The following is a 19648-nucleotide window of genomic DNA, read 5'->3' as shown; positions in this document are numbered from 1 at the left end:
GCTCAAGTGAGACAAATGTGATGGAAACTTAGAAATCTATACCACGCAGGGACACATTCCCCCTGGTTCCTTTACCCATTTATGTTATTATGACTATAGATAAGAAAATGAAAACTCAGTCAGACATCTGGTAATTCTGAAATTCAAGGAATACCAAATATCTTCTTTCCTCCCAGGTTGGCTCGTAATCCAGTTGATGATGCAGGGCTATTTTCATTCGCCACATTTTCCTGGCTTACACCTATAATGGTCAAAGGCTACAAACACATTCTGACTATGAACACCTTGCCCCCGTTGTCATCTTATGACACATCAGACACCAATGCAAAGAGGTATCATTGCTTTCTTAAAATATTTCTGGGGCCTTCCATGGAAGTGTGCCTAAAGGACCTGATTTGCTTTGGGTCTTTCACTCAACTGTGATCGATTATTCCCTCAAAAGGGCAAAGATTTAGGACAATTGAACTAACCACAAAAGGCAGTCATAGAACTGGAAGTATAAGGGATCCTCTATTTCTAGATTGTGCTTTGTCCCTAGTCAAACTCTCTATCCTTCTCCCTTTACCTCAGTGCCATACCTAAATGTTCTGACCTGGGGAGGTGTGTGGGGTGGGGTAGGTAGGAGAAAAGCTTCCTGTTATTTTTCATTCAAGATGACACTATCATAAGCACTGTTCCCTGACACAAGGTAGGAGTTGGACTTCAAAAATGGAATCTCCCTGAATGACAGTACCAAGGAAGTTTAAAGGCACTGGGGGTCATAATGGAGGACATTGATCGCAACAGTAATAAGGATGGTGGTGGCAATTACAAACCATTAAGCCACTGGCTTAGAAATACATGAGCCAAAGAGGAGAAGCGGTTGCTTTCCTTTGCTTCCTAGGAAGAAGTCATCCTGCGCCTTCAGGGACTTTCATCCTACTAATTCTACTTCTCAGATATGTTACTGAGTATGTGACTTCACAACTTTCAACTGTCTTTGAAAAAACTAGAAGACAACAATAGCAAACAGATGGAGCAGCTGCCACCACCTCCTTCTTTTGTCACCTGTAATCAGGAGACTCACAAAAAGTCCCTTTGCAGAGCAGTTTAGGGAAATGGCAAAGCTGTTCTCCAGCAGTCAGAGTGGCAGCACAAAAGATTCAGAAGCCCATTTTACTACCTATTGTATAAATTGTATTATAAGACATAACTTTTAAAGAGACTGGCAACTTAGTATATAACCTCAGATACAATGTGGCTTTAGGCCTATCTATCCTGAAGACAAAAGGACTTTCCTGGGCCCTGCTGGGCTTGAGTGCTATATGGCTGAGTTACTTCCTGGTGAATGCCTGTAGCAAGTGGGCATCTTTCTTAAGTGTGGGGCTGTTTTCCAGGAAGGAGATCCTGATCCTTGGCCTGTCATAGTCTGGTAGGATCTTTTGGGGATACCTCTTTTTCCCTTTTCTGTTTTATCTATCTTTCTATTTCTGTCTTACCAATTATAAGTAACAATGCCCATGTCTCAGAAACACAGGATTTCAGGGCCGGAAGAGGAACTTTAGGGAATATTTAATCCAATTTATACCTGAAAAAATAATCCCCACTACAAAATACTCAAGTGGTTATCTAGAGCCTTTGTTTAAGACCATCCAATGAAGGGGGATAATAGCACTCCCCCCTCCCCCCATTCACTGCCCAGAGACAATTTATTCCACATCTGCGTAGTTCTAGTTATTAGGAACATTTTCCTTACATTGAACCTGGATTTGCCTTTTAAAACTGTTCTGAAATAAAATTAATCAAAGCAAAATCTACCTATTAACTATAACAAGGTCACTTGGAAATCTTATGAAAGTTGCTTTAAATGGCAACCCTTGGGACAACATAAGTCTCTCATTTCAAGGCAAAGGGCTTAACCGTAGTCAACTTCCCATCACAGTAAGGGGAATAATTAAGGAATAAATTATTGTTACAAGTAAGCTACATTTGCTACAACTTCTTCTCCTAACTCTGCCAACCTCTTTTCACAATTGATACTATGCTAAAGAGGACAACTATGGTCAAAAATTGGACAGAGAGAAGTAAAGGGTCTGGTTGTCCACAAAATTGATCTTTGTTCCTGGAGACAAAAGTTGATGGACCCAGGCCAGTCATTCCAATACCACTTTATCCTCAGAGGAAAGGAACAGGAAGGGACAATGGCTTGGTCATCCCCATATCCTATAAGAAGGTTTTCCATTGTAACAGTTTATGCTTGCAGATGCTACCTATCAGTTAGTTCTGATTCTCCCCTTCAGACTTCACATAGCATTGTTTTCTAGCTCTCTGATGCATTTTTGTTGTATTGCTGTATGTAATAGCTCTCTATTAGCATCTTAACCTCCCAAACTGTAAGCTCTATGAGGACCTATGCCTTATTTAAATTTTGTATCTCCCCTACCATCTGCCATCATGGTGCTCTGTACATATAAGTTGCTTAATAATTGTTTGTTGAATGAATATGAACAATAAAAAGAACAAGTGGAAATATGTCACCATTCTTTACTCCCCCCTTCCTGCCAACACAGGTTTCGATCCCTCTGGGAAGAAGAAGTAGCAAGGGTGGGTGCAGAAAAAGCTTCGGTGGGACGAGTCGTTTGGAGATTTCAGAGAACTCGTGTTCTGATGGATATCATAGCCAACTTCCTTTGTATAATCATGGCAGCCATAGGGCCGGTGAGTGGGGAATTGCTCTTCCGCAGCCTCATAATTTAGGTATTTTAAATTGGCAAAGAATGTCATTAGCTAATTTCTAAGTAAATTTTTAAAAGTTATATTATCATTATCTTCATGCTCCTCAGAGGCTAATTTTCAAAAAGCTAATTCTAATTGAGTATAACAGTGACCACTAAAATTAATTAGACGGTCTACCCTCTGAGTCAGAGAGCTGACATTTTCCATGAAGCCTTCTGTATTGGCTTAAACCAAGGATCTTTGATATTATCCAACCAATTAACCTAGACTCCACACTCTAGCGCTGCATGCCTCAAGGCAAGAGAATGAAGAACCTCCCCAGTGGGAGGTGTAAAAGAAACTATGGCTATCTAATATTAAGGATATAAATACATAATGTATTTATACACATCATATATTTATCTCAGTATATTAGGAGGAATAGATAGTCATCAACCATAAGATTTTATAGCAATGGAAAACTGGGAAGACCATTTGCACTCTAAAGAATCCATTTCCTTCTGCTTGAAGGTGTTAGAGATTCCACCATTATAGTTTCATTTATTTGGCTTGGCTTGAGGTTTTCCTTCCTGTTCAAATGCAAATTCCCAAGGAAGGGATCCTACTTCGAGCTGTCATCTGTCACATATCTCAGAGTGAGTGACATAGTCAGATTTTATTTTGAAAAGCCAGTTTGAATAGGAAGGAGAAGGCAGAGAGTTTGAGAATAACAGGGGAATAGAAAGGAGCAAGAGAGTAGCTCTGGGTAGAGGGAAAATGCACCAAACAGGGAGGCTGGAAGTATGGATGACAAGCCTCACTTCTGAGGATGCCCCACCCTGATTGTGAGAGAGTTCATTAATTTTAGATCAAATGTCAACAACTCAACACTAGCTTCCCCTCTGAATGGCTTGCTTTTATTCTTTGGCACGTATCAGTTCATTCTCTCTAATGAGGAAAAGTCTCTATTTCTGTGGAAGGAAAATCCTAAGTAAGAGTTTAGCCTGTAGCTGGTGTCTGGTACTCAGGCTGCTGCCCTGGGGAGCCTGAGGTTTTTATCACTCTGTGCTGTTTTACAGACTGTTCTCATTCACCAAATCCTCCAGTATACAGAGAGCACCTCCAAGAATGTCTTCGTTGGCATTGCCTTGTGTGTGGCCCTTTTTTTCACTGAGTTTACTAAAGTTTTATTCTGGACACTAGCCTGGGCTATAAATTATCGAACGGCCATCCGGCTGAAAGTTGCCACCTCAACAGTAGCTTTTGAAAACCTCGTTTCATTCAAGAGTCTGACACACATCTCTGTTGGTGAGGTAAGCAACCAGAGTCTTGTATTAGAAGAATAAATCGACAAGAAGGCTTTCTTTATGTATTTGTCAGCATCTCTATCAGGTAGTGTTATATAATGGGAAGGGCTGAGGACTTAAAATCATGGCTAAGTTGGGGGTGGAACTCTGCAGCTCTCTCCTAAACCCCCTTCCCTTCACACTCTATTATCTCATTTGGTGATCTAATCAGATCCCATTGGTTCAATTATCATTTCTCTCAGGTGATCCCCAGGTCTATAATATCCAGTTCTAGTTTCTCTGCTGAGGTAAACTCACACCACCTTTTGGACTCTTGGACTTCTTGAACTGGACATCCCATAAACATCTCAAATACAACAGGCCCAACATAGATCTCATTATCTTTCTACTCAAACTCTTCTCCTTCTAACCTAACCTATTACTCTCTAGGGCATCATATTCCTTCTCCCAGCCTCTCAAAGGCTTTATAACCTTGGTATCATCGTCAACTTTTGTAAAAGCAAGTATCCTGCCATACATAGGAGGGCCTGCTATCATAGGTTCTTTGATCTTCTTTTCTAAAAGGAAAGGTAACTTTTGAGGGGGTCACCAATCACTTTAATCAAGCATATGTATCATTCACTTAGTTCAGGGGGAAAAGTCAGCACCCTGAATTTTAGAGAAAATACAGAGAAATCAAAATCAACTGACTGAGCTTCTAATTGTCTGACAGTAAGCAATACATACATCACAAATCAACAGACAGATAACTGTCTGACCATACATAGCTATCAGAGAGAGAAACACCAACATCTGGGCTTTCAAGGAGGTGGCGGCTTAGTGGCTGCCCAGACTTTCATCTGGCACAGAAACTTTCTTCCAAAAACTAAGCCCCAAAGTAAAACTTCATCTCAGAGTACTTATACATTTTTCAGAGCAAGAGGGCATCACAACCCTTGATAACCAGTGCCTCATTAGAAAATTAACAAAATAATGGGCCTCCCCTAATCAAGCTTCCCCCTTAATGGGCAGGCCCATTAATGGGTGGGGAAGATCTTTAATCTTATTAGCATTACAATTTCTCACCCCACAAATTCAATCTATTACCAAATCTTGTCAAGTCTACCTTCACAACTTTTCTCTTTATCTCTTTATATTTGATTCTGGAGGTAAAATGGAGTCACTGGAATTTTGCAGAGTGGAAGGGGGAGAGGGTGTGTGATATAGTCAGACCTACACTTTAGGAAAATCACCTTCTCACCTGAGTGAAGGGATGGATTGTGTGTGGGAGATATTTGAGTCAGGGAGATGTCCAGGTGAAGAAAGTCTAAGGAAGAGAAGACACATATGAAAGATGCTGTGAAAGTAGAAATGACAAAATTTGGCAATAAGTTGGTTATGTGGGATGAATAAGAGTGAGGAGTCAGGGAAGATACTGAGTTGGTAAACCACAGAGACTGGTAGGATGGTAGTGTCTTTGATAGTAACAGGGAGTTTAAGAAAAAGGGAAAGTTTTGAGAGAAAGATGAGTTTGTATTAGGTGTGTTGCATTTGAAATGCCTATATATTCATGAAACTTGAGATGTCCAAAAAGGCAGTTGGTGATCTGAGACTGTAATTGAGGAGAGACATGAGGTGAGTAAACACAAACCTAGGAAACATCTGAATAGAAATTATAATTAAACTCAAGCCAGCTGATAGGAGCACCAAGGGAGACAGTAGAGAGTGAAAGAGAAGGCAGCCCAGGACAGAGCCTTGGGGAACACTGTTAGATTAATGAAGAAACAGCAAAATTGAAGGAAAGCTAGGAGTAACAAATTTCATCAAAAGCCAGAGAGGAGGCAGTATCCAGGAGAAGAGGGTAACAATGTTAAATGCTGCAAAGACGTGAAGCATGAGGATTGAGACTTAGGCCATTAGATTTGGCAATTAAGGGATCATTGGTAACCATGGAGAATGCAGTTTCAGTTGAATGATGAGGCTAGGAACCACATCACAGAGGGTTTTGGAAGACAGGGTAAGGAGAAGTAGAAGAACCAAATGAAGAGAGCTTTGTCAAAGAATTTAGATACAATGGGAATGAAAGAAATGTGAAAACAACTAATGGTAACATCAAGAAAGGCTTTTTGTTTTTTTAAAGGATGGAGGAGCTATGTTTGTAAGCAAAGTGAAGAAGCCAGTAGATAGAGGATGAAGAAGTTAGGGCAATCTTCTGGGAAAAATAAACAAAACAAAACAGGAGAGATTGAGATCAAGGGTGTATTGTAGTGAGGTTTGCTTTGCCAAGGAGAAGAACAACTTCTTTAGTAGGGACCAAAGTGAAGGAGAAGATATAGTATCTGTTATCTGAGATGAGGAAAGGGTAAAGGGGGGAGGTTCCTCACAGCAAACAACTTCCACAGAAAAAAAAACTTTTTTTTTTTTGGTGAAATATGAGGCAAAGTCTCCAGCACAAAGAGTGGGGGGAGAAAGTACCTTAGAGGGTTTCAGATGAGACAGGAAGGTATGGAACAACCTCTATGGAAAGTGGGATAGAGTAGAACAATTCCCTTGCTGTAGTGTGGGTCCACTTGAGAAGAGATAACATAATTTTGTAGTGGACCCAGCTGGCATGGTTTTGTGATTTCTTCTAGTTCTGTTCAGCAGCATCTGAGCAAATACAAAGGAGGTGTGGATAGTAGGAGTAATCTAGGTTTGTGGTTTGGCAAGGCATGATGGGTAATAGTAGAAGGGGGCAAGAGACATGAGAGAATAGGATAGTGTTTTCGCTAAGGGGAAGGAGGACAGTAGAGCCAATGAAAGGAAGGTGTCCTGGCAAAGAACAGAGGGGAAGAAAATACAAGCCATAGAATGAGTAACAAGGTTAGGAGTCAAAAGGCATAAATAAAGATGTTATGATAAAATATTAATATCAAATAAAGGATTTTCTGAGTCTGTGAGCATGAAAGTGGGACAATTGTGGGTGAGTGGTAGAGTATGAACACCTCTGTGTGTAGGTGAGATGGAGAGGAGGATTAGGTTACCAAAACTCAGTAGACTGAGGAATAGTGAATTTTGGATATTTGAGGGAGTACTAATGTATATGTCAAAGTCCCCAAGTATGAAGGCAGGAATTGAGATAGAAGAAAACACTATGAACCAGGTACTGAACTCACTGAGAAAAGGAGGTGAATGTCCTGGAGGTTGAAAGATAATGGTCACCAGGATCTGAATTGTGTAATAAATATGGATAATGTGAATCCCAAAGGAGGAAAAGTTGCTCCTGATGATGAGAGAGGGAGAACCTGGAGATAGCAATGATGAGTACCTGGAGATAGCAATGATTATTGTCTATGGGATCTCTGGGGACCCCTACCCTATCTGGGTTTACTTTTCCATTCATCAGCTTGTATGACCATTGGTTATATGTGGTCTTCTTATATGATTGTCTTTATTCTTTTTTATAATTATCTAAAACTTCTCCTGGCTCAGCCCTTGTCTATGAGTTTTTACATCTTGCTACAGATCTCTGAATGTCGGTCATATTTGAGATAGAGTAATATTCTTTCTAGCACTGGAAATCTTTGCAGTTTCCCAAGAACTCATGGCAGTTCTAGAAAAAAAACTGAGTTGAGAAAATGTTTTGTTTCTGAAAAAAATTAACCCTTCTGTTATCTGAACATGTGAATTTTCTTTTCAGGTCATCAATATACTATCAAGTGATGGCCATTCCTTGTTTGAAGCTGCCTTATTTTGTCCACTGCCAGCTACAATTCCTGTCCTGATGGCAGTGTGCTCAGTGTATGCCTATTTTGTTCTGGGGCCCACAGCTCTCATTGGGACATCAGTATATGTGATATTCATCCCTATTCAGGTAAGATCTTTGATTTACTTGCTGGTTTGAAGCAAACCATCCAAATACATGTGACATTTAACTTGTGTCCAGGAAAAGTGTGTTTCCTCACCATATGTTGCATAAGAAACATGTCTAATTTGGTATAATGATAATGCATATTTCTCTGGGCTGCCAAGAGGCCATTTCAGAACCTAAAATGACCAAGACTTAAATAGCCTGTCCCTGAAACTTCCTATACCTACTGTCTTTGATTAGGAAGGAAATGCTAAGAAGCTATAGCTATCTGAACCTTTCCTGGCATCCTCCTCCAGTGTGACATCATGCTATGGAGATTCTTGACTATAGGTTCTTTAAGGCTCTAAGAGCAGAATGTGAATTCTGCTAGATTCTACCCAAATGGAGAAAGCTTTGTGCATAGGCGTGGTGACAGACTGTACAGCTACTTTCCCAGGATCAGTCATTTAAGTTAAGAGAAGTTTATCAGCATATTGGCCACAGGGTGATGAACTTGCGGATGGACTCTCACCAGCTTACAAACACTGCCTCCTAAGATGTAGGGGAGCTATAATCTTCTGAGTCAGGAATGATCTACACTGATCCTTGAAGTTCTGCTGACTGAACCATACATCAATCTACTAAGTCCTATTCAATTTTAAAAAATAAAACTCTAGACATTAAAACCCACAAGGACTGAGTTTTCTTCCCAGCTCCTTCCCCTTCCTTCTGCTATCTATCCTAATGCCCAGTGACTTCATGTTGTAACCAGATAGACTCAGCTCTTATCTGCTGTCCCTGATCAACTATCCTTCCTGGTTTCCCCTCCATAATCATTTAATCTCTATCCATTCCCACTGAATTTTCTCTTTGCTAGCTAATCTGATGGATTGAGTTAAGGTACTAATAATTAATAATGCATTTCCCCTCCTTATAGATTCATACAATTATTAGAGCTAGAAAGGCCCTTTGCTTCATCAATATTCTTTACCAATTCTTCACTCTGAGGTGTGGGTGACCCTGCCTTCTTTACATATATGTCAGCAGAGTATGAGCCCTGGCAACTCACCCTGAGCAGAGAAGGCTTTGAGTATAGGCCTAATTGGAGCCTCTTTGATCAGAGCAGGTAGACAGCCCCTTCCTTATTTTATGGTATGTAGCAACCTGACCTTGTGGATAGAATGTGAGATTTAGAGTCAAGATAGGTGGGTTAAAATTCAGCCTCAATATTATAAAAATGTGAGTTTTTATTCTTATGATATAGAGGACTGGTTCTGCCAATGAGTGTCTCAGACTTCACTTGAGAACTTACCCTATAAAAAAAGTAAATATGTTCCACTGATTGGGGTACGATTGAAGTTTGAACAAGAAATCCAAGAGGGAAGAGAGGACGAATTTCCTACCCTTTGTGGTTCTTAAGGGCACATGTAAGATGATTTATTCATCTTGTAATCAGTTAATAAGCACTTATGAAGTGCCTACTATGTGTGAGGCACTGCTTTAAGCCCTAGGGACACAAAGAAAAGCAAAAGATAGTCCTTCTTCTCAGGGAACTCACAGTCTAATAAGAGAGACTAGAGATGGGACAGAACTTGAGTGAAATACATTCATTAAAAACAACAACAAAGCAATACAACTATTTGAGGCCAAAAGAGAATCAGGGTTGTGAAGGGCAGGTAGTGACAGGTATCCAAAGGAGCAAATGAAAAAGCAAAGTAACAGATAATACTGAAGTTTGAATCAAAACAGAAGAAAATGATGAGTGTCAGCCATTTAACGATGACGACGACGATGACGACGACGATGACGATGAGGATGAGGATGAGGATGATGGTGATGATGATGGAGCCTCACTGCTCCAGAGTCTCAATTTTCACGCTAACTGAAGCCATTCCCCAGGTTGAAGCCTTACCTGTTTTTTTTAATCTTTGGTTTTAGCCCAATTGCAGTACAGTGATACTCTGTAAAGGCAATACTTTGTTCCTTGATTTCAGATGTTTATGGCTAAGCTCAATTCAGCCTTTCGAAGATCTGCCATTACTATGACAGACAATCGTGTCCAGATAATGAATGAATTTTTGACCTGCATCAAGCTTATTAAAATGTATGCCTGGGAAAAATCCTTTACAACCAACATCCGAGGTAGAATAAATATGGACCCTCCCTTTATAGAATCACTTACTTTGTAGAACATGCTAATCCAAGAAGGTTCTAAAAAAAAAAAAGACAAAAGAATTCTAGTAGTCTCTAAGAGGTTTATTCTCAGGATTTGAGAATGAACATGTTTATTAGATAATAGACCCAGGAATCTGTTCTTGTGCCTCCAAAGTCTCTGTGGGTTCACAATATATGGTTTAATATTTACTGAGGAATATTACAGTAGTGCTGCTGAAGGTTCCAGGTGGGGTGATGGAGGAAGGCTGGATTGTCTTTAAGTAAAATATTTCACCTTCTGCATTCTGGAAGAGAGCTAAGCTATTTACTGGAATTAGAGAATATATGTATATATTCTCTCTTCATCTGTCATGGTCACAGAGTATTTGGATGGTAGAATGATGTGTTTTTCCTTAGTTGGAAAAACTAGGAATCAAAGATATATTCTTTTTTTCCTTAAAAAAAGACAATTTTAAAAATTATTTAAATAGAAGCTAAATGTAAATTTAATTGCAGGGACATTTACATAATTGCTCTCAAGGAATCAGGTGGTTGGCCAGTTAATGATGTGCATTACCATTTACAATTGACTCTCTGGTTCTACAATTATACTTTTGTTGCACCAGCAATTAACTGGGACTGAAAATATTGTATTATCCTATGTAAGGCCAGATTTAGAAAATGAATTCTAAGTGTGCCAAAGGAAGTGTTATGAACTAAAGCATCAACACCCTCATGATATCCTACTTCCATGGTCACCACAAATGTCACATGTATCCTCAGCTTTGGAAAAGAGGAGGCTTTCCTGTTTTCTAGCAAGAAAAGCTTGTAGCTTTTTACAGAATAGAACACAGGATGACAGAAGCAAGACAGAACCTCAGAGACAATCTAAAGTAGTCCTCCTCCATTTACAGTTGGGGAAACTGAGGCCCCAAAAGGAGAGGTAACATGCCCAGCATCAGTGCTGTGCATGTGATATCATACTATTTGAACAATTTTTTTCTTTCGTAGGCATAAGGAAGAAGGAAAAGAAATTGCTGGAAAGGGCAGGATTTGTACAAAGTGGAAACTCAGCTCTTGCACCTGTTGTGTCCACGATGGCTATTGTCCTGACTTTCACTTTCCATGCTCTTTTAAAAAGAAAGCTCACGGCACCTGTTGTAAGACAAGCCTCTTTGTCTCTTCTTTCTCTATCTGTTTAAGGTATCCCCTTTATGTCACCCTGGGAAGCCTGAGGTATCTGGGAGGGAAGCTATTCCCCGATGTTTCTGCACCGGGCACAAGGCACAGTTGGTGGAGGTCTTCATATGGCTCAATCTGACATTTGTTCCTCCCTTTCAAAAAGTAGTATTTGGGGCAGGGGTCAGGGTCAAAGGTAAAGGAAAGCATCACATTGGAGGAGCCTCGAAGAAATAGAAAAGGAGAAATGACTTATTTAAAGGACATGCCAGTTAAGAAGGAAAAGCATAGAAAGAGAACTCCAATCAGAAGAGTGGTGTAAAAATGGGGGGAAGCAGAGAATTGGAACTGGAAGGGGCCAGGGTTTCTAATACCTAACACATACTAAGAGCTTAATAAATAATTGCTGAATTGAACATTTATTTGAACACAAGGGAAAGTCAAACTTTCTTTGGAGGATAGGGGTTTTTTTTTTGGCCCTTGCAATTTAGACTGTCTCCTAAGGTATGAGATCAAGAGGGAACTCAGAGTGTAGGTGGGAGGTGAAGTCAGAAGAAAGCAAGGCAAGACCCGAGGAAAACAGTTCAGGAAAGTCAGTAAAAGAAAAAATAACTTACATGGGAAATAGGCAGTAGAATGAGAACTGAAGAAGTTGAATGTGATGGCGAGATGTTTTGAAAAGCCAGAACTCTCTGTCCCAAGGGAATCTGGAGTTGTTGGTAAGGAGGACACCTTGTATTTGTCGACTATAATAGAATACAGGACCTTTTACTTTTTTGAGAACACCTCTGTATGTGTCATCTCATGCATAGTTTACTCTTGAACACTCCAGGGGTTTGAACTGAACCACATACTGGAACAAATTATACTAATTTACTAAAGACCCAACCCTGATGCTATGTTCTTTTTACTTAACTGGGACACAAACCTAATTTTTCACCCATTGTTTTATTTTTCCTCCCCCAGAAAACACAAAGTGCACCAATTCAGGACTCTAGATTTTGAGGATTTGGTTTAAATTGTGAGCCCACTGCTTACCGGGTGACCTCATGCAAACTTCTTGTCCTAACTGAACTGATTTCATCATCTCTAAAATGACAGGGTTGGACTAAATGATCTCCAAAATGTCCTCACGCTTTAAATCCTATTCAACTGACGAAATCAGAATTGAGTCTATATTTTTTCTAACACCACTGAACCAGAGCAAAGCCAGAATCACCAAAAAAATCCTCTGCAGCAGGATTTCATTCGCTTTGAGGCATAGTCACCTCTCTCCTACCCTTCTTGGTATCATATGAAGACCTTACCTTTGTGAAAGGCCTGGAGGGAACGTAGGGCTAGATAACCACTGCACATACCTGTCATCAAATTAGCGGAAGAGAGGGGCACCTTTCACTGAAATGGGAGCATTCTGGGTGTGTGTGTAGGGGGAGGGGAATTACTGGGAGGGAGGAGATGAGAGTCCTCACCATTCTAATGGAAACCTGGCACTGTTATTCGATGACATGCCAAACAGCAGTCAGGAATCCCTTAGGATTCAAAGAAAGCAGATGTGATGTCAGCTTTTAAAGTGGGTGGTTGGGGAGAAGCCATCCATTACAGATTGCTAAGTCTGACTCCAGTCTCAGCAAAAACACAGGTGCTATTTATTGGGGATGAAACGATGTGCCACTCACGATGGAAATGGGGAGCGAGGCACTTTTCTGCACTGAAGCTAGAACCTGGTCAGGGCCAGCTGACTGATTTCTCCAAATGAATGACATGGCATGCCGAAAAAGGCAAAAGCAGAGAAGGTGATTTGCTAACACGTGTGGGACATTTAGGATAGGAATCACATTCCTGGTAGGGAATATTTCCAAAGCCAGGTCCTGGTGTACAGGTCCTGAGATGTAGAGGCTAAGGCTGGGCTGCTCTAGAGTCAGTCACCCGCATGCTCCTTCTAAGAAATGAAATCAGGCCCCAGGCCAACAACAGTCCCAGACCTTGTACTTACCAGACACCCTGAACATGACTTGGAGATGAAAATTCTCAAAGGCATCCCATTTCAAAGAACTGGAGGGGGCTAGTTCATGAAAAATCTATAAAGATGGTTGAATTAATGACCATGGTGGGGCAGGGGGGTATAATGGAGAAAGCAGACCTGTATTCAAATTCCAACTCTTATCTATCTGTATGATCTTGAGCTAATCACTTCATCTTTCTGGATGGGCCTCAGTTTTCCCATCTATACAATTAGGGGATTGAACTTGATGATCTTTTAGCTCTAGATCTCTGATCCTATAAGATCACATGGGAGTATATTCAATTTACAAGTGTAATCTGTTCTGAGACCTAGTCCTCCTCCTTTGGTCTGGCTTCTCTCAATAAATGTGCTTCCTTTTACTTCAGCAGAATGTTCTCATCTCACAAGTTTGTGGGGAGGAAATCACTTAGGTGACCATAAAAACATCTCATAGGAATAGGAATTATTAAACGTGCTTGCTGCTTAGATGCCAAATTTAAACTTGCCAACGCTTGTCTCTAAGCCAAAGAAGAGTGGGAGAAGGGGAAAGGTTTTCCCAGAGGCTTCAAATTCTGATTCAGTATTTCTCATCTCAATAAATTGTAACCCCCACGAATGAATGGCTTCAGATACAAGATAATGGCCCATTCCAAACCCTCATACTTTTCTTTTGTCCTGCAGGCATTTAGTGTGATTTCCATGTTTAATGTAATGAAGTTTTCAATTGCAATCTTGCCTTTCTCAGTCAAAGCAGTGGCAGAAGCTAACGTTTCTCTAATGAGATTGAAGGTATAACTGTCTCTGGGTGAGTAGGGAGGGGAGTTTCCATTTCTGGGAAGGTTTTTAAGTTCAGAGAATATTCTCTTTTAGTCTGGGGATGGATTGCGTCTTCAGGTGGGTGGTCATTGTGGAAAGGTTCACTCTAGAATTGGATGCGCATATATAGATAAAGGTAAAGCATTAGTTTTACCTGTGCTGTGGTCTCTAGTAAAAGGTAAAAATGTCCTTTGTATATGGAGATGATTCCCCTAAACTATCATCAGAAGGATATGTGCTTCAAGCTTTTTTTTTTCTCCTTTCTCTTCCCTCCAGTCTATCCTTCCCACAACTGCCAGAGGCACAAGGTGCCAGAGGTGGTAAGATGGAAAGAGGTGTGGGTTTAGTATCAGAGGACACAAGTTCAAATTCTGGCTTTGTCATTTAATAACCCAGTGAACAATCATTTATTAAGTACTTACTAGATGCGAGGAACTGTGCTAAATGCTAAAGGAGTATATATTTGAAATATCCAAAAGACAGCTGGTATGCAGGACTGTAGTTTAGGAGAAACACAAGGTTGAATTTATAGATCTGGGATCATCTGCATTGAGATGATAATTGAACCCATGTCATTTAATACCTCTGTGACCTTGGTAAGTAGCATAAAAGCTGTCTGGATTTCATGTCCCTCATTATAAAATGGAAGGTTAGACTCAATGACCTCTAATATCCCTTTAGCTCTAAATCTATGATCCCAAGATCTTTCTTATGAATACTCCTCTAAAATCTCTAGTGGCTTTTCTTAGCTTAACATGCAAGGCTCTATCCAGTCTGATGCTACCTTATCTTTCTAGTCCTATCCATCTACCAATGGCTTACTCTTTGATGCTTGAATAGGTCCAGCTCTCTTTTGCCCCTGTGTCTTTTCTTTACAGTCACCTAAATGTAGACTCCTCCTTCCCTCTCTTCCCAGGTTTCATTTCTATTTTCATTTCAATAAATATTAATTAACTGCCTACTGCGTACAAGGCACTATAAAATTCCTTCTTATCTTTTAAAGCCTAGCTAAAATGCTACCTCTTTCATGAAGAAAACTTGTTACCCTACAAAGTAGTAACATTTCCCCTTTCTTCTAGCATACCATTTTGTTTTGTACTCTTCTAGTGCACTTATTATGTATCATTTGCTGTGTGTTACAGTTTTTTGTGGTTTTGTTTTATCTCCTTACTTGATTGTGAACTCCCTGAGGGCAGGGACCATGTCTTAGCCAAACTTAATACCTGCCCCAGCCCTCAACAGGGTCCTGCATACAGGCTCTCAATAAAGTTTGCTGTAAGAGGGATGGATTTCCACTAAACTGTTCATACTCTCTAACTTTATCTCTCCTTCCTCCCTCCCAAGCCCTAGTAAACAACAGTACCCTTTTGGGAAATAGCTAGGTGGAGTTAGAGAGCCCTGATTTGATTACAATAGCCATCTAACCATTGAGCAGTCCCATCAGAGACAGCAAAGGGTAGTCTTGTCCTCATGCATGTGTATGGGAATGCAGCTGACAGCAACCTCCACTGTATGTGACATCTTATATGCTAAAATACCAAACAGGGAAAGATTCATTGAGGGAATAAAACTAACAAACCAAGTTGCCATGATGCTGTCATCCCTTCTGAACAGCCTGAAGTTAGCCTAAATTGCCTATCAAAATTGCAATTTGTATTTATCGGTCTTAGAAAATGCTGTGATGTTTCTTTCAGGTAGATAGTGTCTCAAAAATTAAATCTGTCTCTTTCATTTTAGAAAATTCTTGTAAATGAAAGCCCCCCAACTTATATCACCCAACCAGAAGATGCAGATACTGCCTTGGTACTAAAAAATGCTACTTTGTCTTGGGAACAAGAACCTAGCAGGATAATTATCCCAGGGAAAAAAGGTAGTAAGAAGAAGATGCGGAGCTCAAAACCAGGCCTGGAGGCTTCCAGAGAATTGAGTCTGAAAATCCAGGGGCTTGTTGGACCAGATGAGGAAAAAGAAAAGACAAAGCCAGTCCTGCGAAAAATAAGCTTGACTGTGAAAAAGGTAGATTTTCAATCCCAAGGTACCTCTCCCAAGCCTGTCCTTTGAGATTCTAATGTCCATGGGATCTCATGAATACCATGAACTTCTCAAGGGCTTATATACAGAAATGAGATCAAGAAGCTGTGGAATTTTTGAGAAAGGGGACTACATGTTTCTTTTAGCCCTCTAAACAGAACCTGGCTTGACTTACTTTAATTCATACATGTGCAAATTAGAGGGGCGTGCTTACTTCTACTGGAAGATGGCAGATGCCTCTGATCAATGCACAAGTACATCTGTGAATGGAAGGGAAGAGGGGGACATAGATGCGTATGTATACAGCCAGGTTTGGAGAGACACAGATGGTTCAGATAATTCTTTGAAAAATGAATCAATGTCCAGTAACTACTCTTCCCTTCAGAACTGATAAATCAAAATAAGCCACATCTTTAGTTGCAAAGGTGGGGAATGGGGTGGATGGAGAGGCAAAATTCTTTGTAAAGCATATTCATCTTCCCATCATTTGACTCAACTTTTTCCAGGAAAGGTAAGCTCAAAAAGGAAAGATGTTTCTTACTGATTATAAAATGTGGAGCTCAACTAGTAGTATAAGAAAGTAAATGTTCTTAGAGGAAGTCAAGAAGAGATCTACCACACATTACTCAGTGTAACTGTGTACCATTCTCAAAAGCTGAAGGCTGCTGTACGAAGCTTTGTTGTTTCTACACTCCCCCTCAGCATACTGTACCTTTGCTCCCACACATTCTTCAGATTTGCCTTAGAGGGCAACACTATCACATTTTAATTTTTTTAGAAACAAAATCGTGTTTTTCCCTCTCCTTTTTTTTCTAGTGCTCTTTTTTTTTTTTTTAAAGTTATCATTTGCTATATCAGTTGGTCAAGGACACATTACACAGACAAGGTATAGATCAAATACTGATAAAACCTATATAAGCCTGTATGTGGGCTAGGCCAGATGGGTCTGCCCAGGATCCAGAGCTCATCCAAAGTTGGATAGAGGTAACTTTTCTAGTCTCTGGGAACCCCAGTTACTGCAGGTGCCACTGCCACTTCCTTGTTCTACTACCCACTCACTTCTATTCTGCCATTCCCCTGAGGCTCTGATGAGGGAGGAAAAAGGCAGCAAGTCTAGTGACTTGATTGCCCTGGAGTCCCTGGCTTCTCTTTAAACATGAAGGTTCTCTTTGTATATCTGCCTTGCATGCTCAGGTGGTACTTGTGCCTGGTGGAGCCCAGTACTTATTGGGTGGATTGTCTGTTCCCCTTCTTGTCTCCTGCAGGCCTCACTCCTGTCTGGGTACTCGAGGGTCAGGGAAAACAATCTGTTAATGACATTTTTACTCTTTTGACTTTCCGACCACTTTGTTTTGTGACTCAAATAACACTCTGAGTTCCTATTGCTCTGGTTGGTGTGATCAAGGAAGGCACAAAAGTTAAAAATTTTAAAAAGATGAATTTTTTTTAAGTTAAAAGTTTACTTTGAAAAAGATGCTTTCAATCATCACTTCTTAAATTCTACCCCCCCTCTTCATGGCTAAAGTGCAGGGCTAAGGGAGCAGGATACAATTCAAAAGATACATTTTTAAGGCAAGAATGTAAGGCTGAAGAATGTTATTCTATATTTTAGAGTAAGGGTAAGGATGTCATTAAAAGAAACCAATTGCAAAGTTTATATTTTTTTCAGTTAAGTTTAGATGTTAGTTGTATATTAATTTGATCTTTTACTTTCTTTAGTTTTGTGAATAAATAATATCTTTTTAACTGACTATTCAGTAAATGTTCACCTTAAAAAAAATTCTCTGGCTAAATACCCTTATGAAATCTTCTATGCACTCCCCATATCCTTCTATCTAATCTGAATTCTTCTTTATAGATGACCTGAATGTCTGGAAAGCAAAATCATTCTCATCTTCAATATTATCCTTTAATGTGCCAGTGATAAACACGGCCAATTCATCTCCCTTTGTCACTGATTATCTAATTAGCTGTAAAGACAAAAGCTCAACTTTACAGGTCTCTACTATTTTGAAGGAACCTGTAAATTTAGTTTGTGAGGAACAGAAAAGACTGTAATTTCAGACTGAGTTACTACAATTGTAATGTGGGTGATAACTTATAAAAACAGCCTCTAAAAAACAACCACCTTGCTATACACTAATATGCTTCTTTTTTTCCCTCTTTGTTGCATAGTCTCTTCATTTTCATTATCTTTTCCTTTTCTGCAGCAAGATGGGGTGGTGTCTCTAGACTCAGCACAGGCGTAGTGCTTCACGCCAACGCTCCTACATTATTACATGAAGCCCTCTGGGTTGCTCCACTATGCTGCACAGTGAAAAGGATTTAATTAAGACTTACATTTCTGCATCCCTATACATATTAGGGTTTCAACCTTTGAGGCTGATGACAGGCTTTCTCAGGGTAACATTTCCCATCCTCTCCTCTTTGCAACTTAGAGCAAAGTCATTGTGACTGGGTTGTAAAGGCAGGGGGTCCTGGCAGCACCACTACATCTAACCTCTATTGTTTTGGCAGGGAAAGGTGTTGGGAATTTGTGGCAATGTTGGAAGTGGAAAGAGCTCCCTCATATCAGCCATCTTGGGACAGGTAAGAAAAATGCTGAAGAATTACATTTTTAAAAATACCATTTACCTAAAGCAATGCATTCAAAAAACCCCTAGATGGTCTATTTCCTGCTACAAAGAGGGCATATTTTTGCTTGGCAAGTCCAGATCTGTGGCAGAGTGTTACTGTGGAAATATTTCCTCTCTTGTTCTATGCAATGAGAGTATTTAAGATGATTTCTCAGTGGTAATTTCTCATGCATTGCTGCTTTCCTTTCCTTTATCTGATGTGGGACATGGTTTCACAGGTACTTGCTGTCCAAGAGGCAAAGCCAAGATGCTGACTGACCCCTTCAAGATGGAACTGCAAATAAGAGACTATTCATTAAAACCTTTGAATCCCTAACGTCTTGGAACAGGTTTCCTCTGCTATGTGAAGCCTCTCTTGGTTGCCCCCATTGTCAGTGCCCTTTCCCTCTTCAGACTGTATTGTATTAACTTATCTGTGTATACCTGGGTGCTATGTTTCTTCACAGTAGAATGTGAGCTCCTCAAGATTCATATCCCTTAGTGCCTAGCACAATACCTTAGACAAAGTCAATCAGTCAATTAGTATTTATTAAGTGCCAAATATCTGCCATGCAACAGTAGCTAGGTGGCACAATGGATACAGTACTGGATCTGGAATCAGGAAGACTCATCTTCCTGAATTCAAATCCAGCCTCAGAAGTTTACTAACTGTGATGCTGGGCAAGTCATTTAACCCTGTTTGCCTCAGTTTCTTGATCTGTAAATTGAGCTGGAGAAGGAAAGGGCAAACCACTCTAGTATCTCTGCCAAGAAAACCCCAAATGCGGTCACAAAAAGTCAGAAATGACTGATACAACTGAATGATAAAAATATGTACTAGGCACTATACTAAGTTCTAGAGATATAAAGAAAGGCAAAAGATAATTTCTGCTCTCAAGGAACTCACTATCTAATGTAAGGGGAAGATAATATGTGGAAAAACTATGTACAGATAAGCCACATAAAGGATAAATAGAAAATAATCAACAGAGACAAGACAATAGAATTAAGAGGGATTTAGAAATGAAGAGGTTTAGGGAGG

General features: G+C 40.1%; 1 protein-coding gene and 1 long non-coding RNA gene across 6 annotated transcripts in view; one reads left to right on the top strand and one right to left on the bottom strand.

Annotated features, from left to right (window-relative positions):
- The window catches only part of LOC140519285 (uncharacterized), a 93176-nt gene that overhangs the window by 13973 nt on the left and 59555 nt on the right, over positions 1-19648 (bottom strand). The window lies entirely within an intron of this gene.
- The window catches only part of ABCC12 (ATP binding cassette subfamily C member 12), a 73168-nt gene that overhangs the window by 7929 nt on the left and 45591 nt on the right, over positions 1-19648 (top strand). For 2 of the 4 annotated variants that reach the window (XM_072632143.1, XM_072632146.1), the window contains exons 3-11: positions 177-332; positions 2550-2697; positions 3774-4007; positions 7660-7833; positions 9804-9951; positions 10975-11123; positions 13826-13933; positions 15698-15976; positions 18509-18580. In XM_072632143.1, coding sequence (XP_072488244.1) covers positions 177-332; positions 2550-2697; positions 3774-4007; positions 7660-7833; positions 9804-9951; positions 10975-11123; positions 13826-13933; positions 15698-15976; positions 18509-18580 — 1468 coding nt within the window. The remainder of the gene's footprint in view (positions 1-176; positions 333-2549; positions 2698-3773; positions 4008-7659; positions 7834-9803; positions 9952-10974; positions 11124-13825; positions 13934-15697; positions 15977-18508; positions 18581-19648) is intronic. The other 2 variants (XM_072632145.1, XM_072632144.1) reach the window with 2 other exon arrangements.

Source organism: Notamacropus eugenii, chromosome 1, assembly GCF_028372415.1.
Source record: "Notamacropus eugenii isolate mMacEug1 chromosome 1, mMacEug1.pri_v2, whole genome shotgun sequence".
Taxonomy (NCBI): domain Eukaryota; kingdom Metazoa; phylum Chordata; class Mammalia; order Diprotodontia; family Macropodidae; genus Notamacropus; species Notamacropus eugenii.
The sequence above is the reverse complement of the archived record's forward strand: the minus strand, read 5'-3'. Positions and strand labels throughout refer to the sequence as shown.